This window comes from Perna viridis, chromosome 14 (genome assembly GCF_037379345.1).
Source record: "Perna viridis isolate PV_CMFRI_1.1 ecotype Kerala chromosome 14, ASM3737934v1, whole genome shotgun sequence".
In the NCBI taxonomy this organism is placed as follows: Eukaryota; Metazoa; Mollusca; class Bivalvia; order Mytilida; family Mytilidae; genus Perna; species Perna viridis.
The window spans coordinates 29126382-29134096 of NC_142458.1; the positions used below are offsets into that span (position 1 = coordinate 29126382).

The window sequence follows — 7715 nt, forward strand, 5'->3', positions numbered from 1 at the left end:
TATGGGATTTTTGGTACTCATGCACGTGTGTACTCGTTTTTTTCTATTGAGTTTTCCCAGTTGTGTATTATATACAGTTGTTGTTGGAGTTTGTTTTTATACTGTAAATATTCTTCACACAACCAAACATAAACTTACCAGAGACTTCTTTAATTTTTTTCGTGATTTCAGATTTACTCATGTACAATTTGAATCAGGTTTATTAACGATGTGCGAATGGCTTTTAACTGTCGCAAAATCGGTTTTTGATATTTTTCTTTGTTTTCAGTGAGCATAAAACAACCCAGTTGACATAGTTTTGGACACAGTGGCATATTGTTATGAATAAAATATTGACCAAATGCGGCCTTTAACAACTGAAACGTACACATGTGGACACAATTTCACTATGAAAATTCCTGTTTACTTCTGCATTACCTTGAAAACAAAAGGTACCAACCAGGAGAAATCCTCGGAATGACATCACAGGCAACATTACATTATAAACTAAAAACAAAACAATGTATGTCTTGTTTCGTTCCACGTTCAGTTTTACTTTATGTTGCTGGAGTATATAGACAAACTAGCTGAACCTGTGTATAATAATGGTTCTTGGGGCCATCTACAGCTTGCCCAATGATGTGAAAGAGTAATCGAAGAACGAAAATGCAAGGACAATGTCAGACAGGAAAACAGACAGACAAACAAGGAACATAAAATAATCAATATAATAGTACAAAGCAGCAGAAGTAAATGGGCAAATCGGACTCCACTATAAACTGGGTGCATGGACCAAGTAGGGTATGCGTCCTCCGCTTTTCCAGAAACAACTGCCGAGGCCAGGGTTCTCAATAAGTGCCGGCGACCGGCGATTTTGCCGTCTACTTTGACATTGGCGCCGGTTATTTTGTTGCTAATAAATATTAAATTGAAATAAAAAATGTTTCGTTATTTCACGTTTGATACATAAACCAAAATGCGTCAGAAATCTTCGATCGTGGTGTTTATTGTAGTGCAGATTAGTTTCCTTGATAACTTAATTTTGTTTTGTCGTACAAATATACAAGCTTTAAATTTTTGAAATAATATGGCCAAAAACAATTAAAATTATATATATTAATTTATCGCGTGCATAAACACTGTGTATCAAAGTTATTTGAATTACCATCAGAGAATACGGAGCCAAGGATGTCTCCAAATCTTAATTAAACATATTTATATGTAAGTCTGTGCACATCATACGATATGAGCCTGAGAGTTTTTTTTTTTGTGTTTATTCCCTGGGAACAATAGTTGTTATATTTTTAGTTTTAGTTTTAGTATCATTAGTTTCTGTTACCAGTGTAACGAACTAATTTCAAACAATTCTGACCTATTTTCGTCTAAGTGATAAGTCGTCAGACACATTTTCATCTGCAGAAAACGTTTTCCAGAACATTCACTTTTTCCATTGTAATCCGAGTTATTGTCTACAACAATTATCATCAACTATTTTCAACAACTAATGGATCGATAACTCTTATGGTAATGTGGATAACTTTAAGAAACTTGAAACTTTTCAGATAATATGACTGTTTTTGAGTAGAAATAAATGACATTTAAAAATACTACAAAGTTCTTTTGTAAAATTAAATTTTTTACAAGTATTGAATAGTTTTTTATCCTGACACACGAGTCCGACATATGATGAAATGATAGAATTGTATCGATACTTTATTATATTTTTTTTTATCTGGAACAGGGTTATGTTGCTACAAGATTGAAGTCATCACCACAGAAGTTTTATGGTCGTCATCATGAACTCGTGGATCGTTATGGTGTATCCATCAGCACCATGAAAACTGATTTATTCAACGGGTCATAGTTTTCCTTTCCTCGTTTGTCTACCCCGGACTTGACTTTTTATGAGCAACTCGGCGGGTGTTTCTAGAAAAGCAGAGGACGCTTACCCTACCGGTGCACCTGGTCCATGCTCCCAGTTTTTATTGGAGTCCGAGTTGCTCATTTACTTTTGTTACTTTGTTACTTTGTATGTATGATTTTAGTTACTTTATGTTCTTTGTTGTGTATGTCTGTTTTCCATGTCTGGTCTTTGTCCCTGGATTACATTCGTTTGATTACCGCTATAACCTTGGTTCCCTTGATTACTCTCTTACACTCGGCGGGTGTTTCTAGAAAAACAGGGGACGCTTACCCTACCGGTGCACCTGGTCCGTGCACCCAGTTTTTAGTGCACTCTGTATGCATAATTTTAGTTACTTTATGTTCTTTGTTGTGTATGTCTGTTTTCCATGTCTGGTCTTTGTCCCTGGATTTCATTCTTAACCTTGGTTCCCTTGATTATTCTTACAAATTACAATTATATATCAATAATTGTAAGATGCTTCTACGGTCGTAACACTGTGTCATATACAGATTTTTTTCTCTTCTAAATTTCATTTTAAGTCCTTTTTTTGAAAAGTGTTGGCACAAAACAACATAATAAAGTCCATATTTATTAGAACTGAAACAATATCATACATATTATTCGTAATCAAACCCATAATTGAGCTGTTTTACAGTTTGAAGATCTTGTCAATCTGAGTAGGGTCAATGATTCTTGTCTAGATTTTACTGATAACAGGTACCTCACCTGTCTACGGAAATATGTACCTGTTATACTATAAAGAAAGAAATTGATACAATAGTTCAGGTAAAAAATGGTTCTGGATACGTATAAAACACCTTGCCAATATTCAATATTTTCTAATGACATTTCATTTTGTTGTGACACGAAGCGGTTATATATAAAATTCCTACACCATATCGTAAAGTATGGTACATTAAACGCAACAAAGAAAAATGATATTGCTAATAAGATAAAGGTGAATTCCAACTTTATAATACTCTCCTCTGTGCGTATAATACCATTTGATTTTAATACAGTGTTATTGGATCTAGTTATAGTATATTTGTGGCGTTTGTTTGCTCGGACAAGTCGTTTAACTATCAAAATATTCAGAACGGTAATGATGGCGAACGGGATTAGCGTTATCATAACAGCAAAGGCAGAATCGAGAACGAACGAGAAAAAATCATAATGTTTGTCACTAGTGCAATATTGGGTACCATCGGCGCTATAGTAAACGCCGCTTAGTATAGGTTTATACATAACAAGAACACAAGCTAAGAGGCATATCACACATATTATTTTCCTTGTGCTGCTCTTTGTACAAATGTATCGTCGTCGGAGCGGATGACAAACACCGATGTATCTTTCTACGGTAAATGCAACTACAAGCCATGACGATAAAAATCTAGATATATACGACAAATACATGAGCAATTGGCAGATACCATTATATTCTAAAAATGCCATTTTAGTCTCCGGGTAGATGTATACAATCCCGCGTCGAAGCCACTCAATGGTGACGTAGAATATCAAGGACGACAAATCCGATGCAGATAATGCTGCTAAGTAGGCACTTGCCGACATTCCACGCATATTTCTTGATAAAAATACATTCAATGATAGGGAATTACCGAAAATCCCCACAATCAATATCACTGGAGTGAGGTAAACATAGAACAGTCGGCCAGTTCTGTAAGTTATTGGTACGGCAGGGCTGTGAAAGTTATCACAATGGGCAACACTAGTGTTTTGATCGTTCAGTAAATTAAACAACAAATCGTAAATGTCACCACTGCTGCATTCATTGGTAGTTGAATTGTCCTGCAAACATAATGGAAAATAAAACAATTTTAATGCACCTACAAAAATAAAACTCGACGAATTACAAATTGATATTTTTCGCAAATTTAAGGTTTGTACCTATATTTACAATGTTTTTATCATTTCATTTTGTATTTGATTATTTGTTAAGATTGTATGTTTTTCCCTGATTTTTAGATTACTTATTGATTATAGAAAAAAATATTTTTGTGTCTTAATTGATAAATCAGGAAAACTACAATAAACGCAGTATCACAAATTCAGAAGTTAATAAATAGATATAAAACAGGAGAAAAGACAACAAATAAATACAAATAAAACATGTCAAATCAAATTAATTATGTTTCATTCTTGATTAAAAGGGGCCATAGAGGAGTACATTCATTAATAGCAACATTTAAACATATATACATTCAAATAACGTAAAATAGGAGAGAAATAAGCAAAATGTGACAAATCCACTTTTGATTGCGAATAATTATTACATGATAATTTATACAAATCAATGGCGAAAGAAGCACTCTATATATGGCTTCAACCTGCGATGTTGTATCATATTTTAAGTTATATTATTAAAGCTATTTTCAATATCATCACAAACAAAATAATTAAAATCAAAGTTCTTATTTGTCATCCTTTACATTGTAAGGGTGGCATTTCTTTGTAGTTTATATAGAGGAGGACAGTGTAACAGTTAACTGGAAAGCTATTAGGTACCATTCTGTGTAAGACTCAGGCAATGGGTGGCACACTATAATTTTAAATTTGGTCTTTCTTTTTGCCTTGAATATATTATACTAGAAAACAGCTGAACAGCTATTTAAATTTATTCCGAAGCATCATTGACTTAGATATTTTTGACTGCTTATATAAGGAGAAAGTGCAGAAAATTATCCCGCCATTTTTCTAAAGTTCCTAAGTGCATTTCAATTAAATTTGACCTATCAATGTCTTCAATATTTAAACTTTACTAACACTTTGACAGTAATTTCTTCGGGTTATGAGGTGTAAATACTTGGATAATGCAATAAAATCTCAGTATATTTTTCTCCATATGCTAAACATTATACAAACGTTGCCTGATTCTTAGACGGAGTAGTACGTAAACGACATGAAATTCTCTTTGCTCGACATTAGTTGAACAGCACATGTAACAGTAAACTAAAAATATAAGCAATTAAGCACATATTATGTGTTTACCCTTTTATGTACAAATATAAATGTATTCCATACTGAATTCTTTGTTCAAGTATTAGCAGATCAATAGCTTTCTTGTAACATGCAAATAATTGTCAAATAAGGTGTTTCAGTTGGAATATCTGGCTGAAGAATTTTGCAGATTGTGTATCATGTTTGTATGGGAGGTATCGAAAAATTGATTACTTTATTTTTTTCGTTTTTTTCTTTTTTTTTTTTTATTAGTTTATTTGTTTTTTGTTTTTTGTTTTTTGTTTTTTATTTTATTTTCATTTTTATTTCATTTTATTTTATTTATTATTTTGTTTTTGGATAAATCATATTTGACATTTCATTTCGATGTCTTATATTTGTTATTCGGATAATAAAATAAATTGTAAATCACATCATTTCTACTTGTGTTTTTACCCTTTGAAAGTTATCGTTTGTCATAATATTGACTGCACAAAGCCTTATATTTATCATAAGTTGTGTGCATTGTGTTTTATTTTTAACATTTCTTTTTGTTTTGTTTTGTTTTGTTTTCTTGTTTTGTTTTTGTTTTTGTTTTTTTGTTTGTTTATTTTTTATTTTGTTTGTTTTTTGAGGGGTGGGTGTGTTATGTGCTTCTTCTTTCAATTTTACCTATTTTTAATTTCATTTATATTTTCTTAAATTTTTATATACTGTCCGTATAATTGTGTCTTTACTATTGGGAGAACTTTGTTTGTGTTTTATTGTTTCATTTTATTTTGTTATTAATAATATAGCATTATTTTCATATCTATTTATTTCGTATTAAATTTACCGTTGCAAAATAAATAAAAACAATTTTGTTGAATAAAACAATACTCACTTTTCCAGGTGTTTGCTGAATCTCCGACAGTGATTGAATCATATTTATATTGCTGTCCATATTCACTCGGATAAATGAAAGTTCGACAATTTATAAATATATCTCATAAGATGCCAATCAATGTTGTACACTTTTACATATATATTCCTGAACAGATATATATTTCTTAACATTTTTCGTCATTATTCCATTGATTCAAAACAGTCCGTCGGACCAAAATGAATTCCAATTAGCAGTGATCGGTATAATAGAATTCTCTTAGTCTATTGAAGCGTCCAGTCGTTGACTAATACCTCATTAAATCTTATCATACCGATCAATGCTAACATATTGAGAATATAATTGTCTATAAGAGAGTTGCTTGATTATGTGTATTTCATATCTTGCTGAAACATTTAACCAGTGCTAGGGATTGGTTGTTTATTATACACATACATCGTTGGTTTGACTATTGTATTGTTAGATATAATATATGTAAATATCCAATCGTCCTGCGTCATTTAAAATGCAGAGTTTGCAAATCCACGAAGTAAGTAACAATCCTATTCAAGTGCCTCCGATATAGAAAAAAATGTATCTTTTATCTTGCAATTGAAGAACATGAATGAGTTTTACCTGCTGTTTGTTTGAACGACATTATTTAATTTACTATTGTTAATGAAAAACAAAATGTTGATCTATCATTTTATTTTTGTAGTACATTTGATATGACACTTTATTCGACTCATTTCAGACGAAATTCTGAAATTTTAACAACCTTCGATCAGATGGTTCAACTGTAATCGGTCCGTCCGCCATCATTCAATCATCGGTCATCGATCCGTCAAAAAGATGGTTCAAGGTGTACAGGTGTAAAAGTTTAATAAAACAAATATACTTTTCATTACAAAAAGTTCAAGTAAGTAAATGAGATGTACGGTAAAAGTACCTTGATTCGTGGATTCCACGAAGGGAAGAACACAAGTTCGTGGATTCTCAATTCGTGGTTTTCAGTTTACAAATCAATGGGAATCTTATTCGTTGAGAACTAAATTTCGTGATTGGTCTACCTATCAAAACAACGAGAAATGGTACCCCACGGGTAATAGTACTTGCACAGCACACCATAATTTCAAGAACGTGTACATGTCATTCAAAATATTATCTTGTGTACAATGTTCTATATATACATAAAACTATTAGTAGACTAGTCGCTGTACACTTCCTGAAACGTGTAACATTTTCATTTGAGCGTGAATCTTATGTTTTGTGTGTGTGTGTGTCAAGGGATCGTGTAACGGGCAGCGTTGGATTTGTGTGCGTGTGCCGTTCGTGTGCACACTTCGTACTTCTTTCTCTGTGTATTGTGCAACGTTTGAACGTCGTGCATGTAATGAAATGCAGCAAAACTGTGAACAATCATCCGAAATGGACCTTGACTAGTTTCACGAACAGTTCGTTTGTCGGATGAAGATTAACATTTCCATATCTATTCGAAATCATGTAAATTAAAAATGTTACAAAATGTAAAACACAATCAGTTTTACTTTGAAACTAAGAATCAGAATGTATAACATCAATCATAGTAAAAAAAATGCTTTATTACCTACCAGGACTGTATTAAAGTTTGTATTTTTATTCTCCTGGAACAAGAAAAATGTGTTCTTTATGGTCCATATACAACAAATAAGGGCATTTTATTCACTAAAAATTACTTTCTTTTCATATTCAGAGCAAGTGTGTTGTATCGCATTAGTGAAAATTATTTACTCATTTATTAAGTAAAGTATATTTTACTTCAACTTTATCAATTTTTAATATGTTTACACTAGTAGAAAATGATGTCGCAATGTACCACGTATGATACAAAATGACATTATTTTACGTCAAAACATAAATGTACATTTAAAAATTGTGTATCACTTATGAGTTTATAAAAGAATAAAAAAAACATATTAATTTTAAACTACACGTATAATGTTAGTATGTTGAGCTCTCAGAAACATAATTTAC

At 31.8% G+C, this 7715-nt stretch overlaps 1 protein-coding gene across 1 annotated transcript; it reads right to left on the reverse strand.

The window, feature by feature from the left end:
• Positions 1 to 2474: 2474 nt before the first annotated feature.
• LOC148598912 (FMRFamide receptor-like) lies at positions 2475 to 6107 on the reverse strand. The gene is made up of 2 exons (XM_088561282.1): positions 5724 to 6107; positions 2475 to 3691 (listed from the first exon to the last, which is right to left on the reverse strand). Exons 1-2 carry the CDS (start codon positions 5781 to 5783, stop codon positions 2513 to 2515), a joined length of 1239 nt encoding a protein of 412 aa, XP_088417408.1. The 5' UTR covers positions 5784 to 6107; the 3' UTR covers positions 2475 to 2512.
• Between the last annotated feature and the right edge of the window lie 1608 nt (positions 6108 to 7715).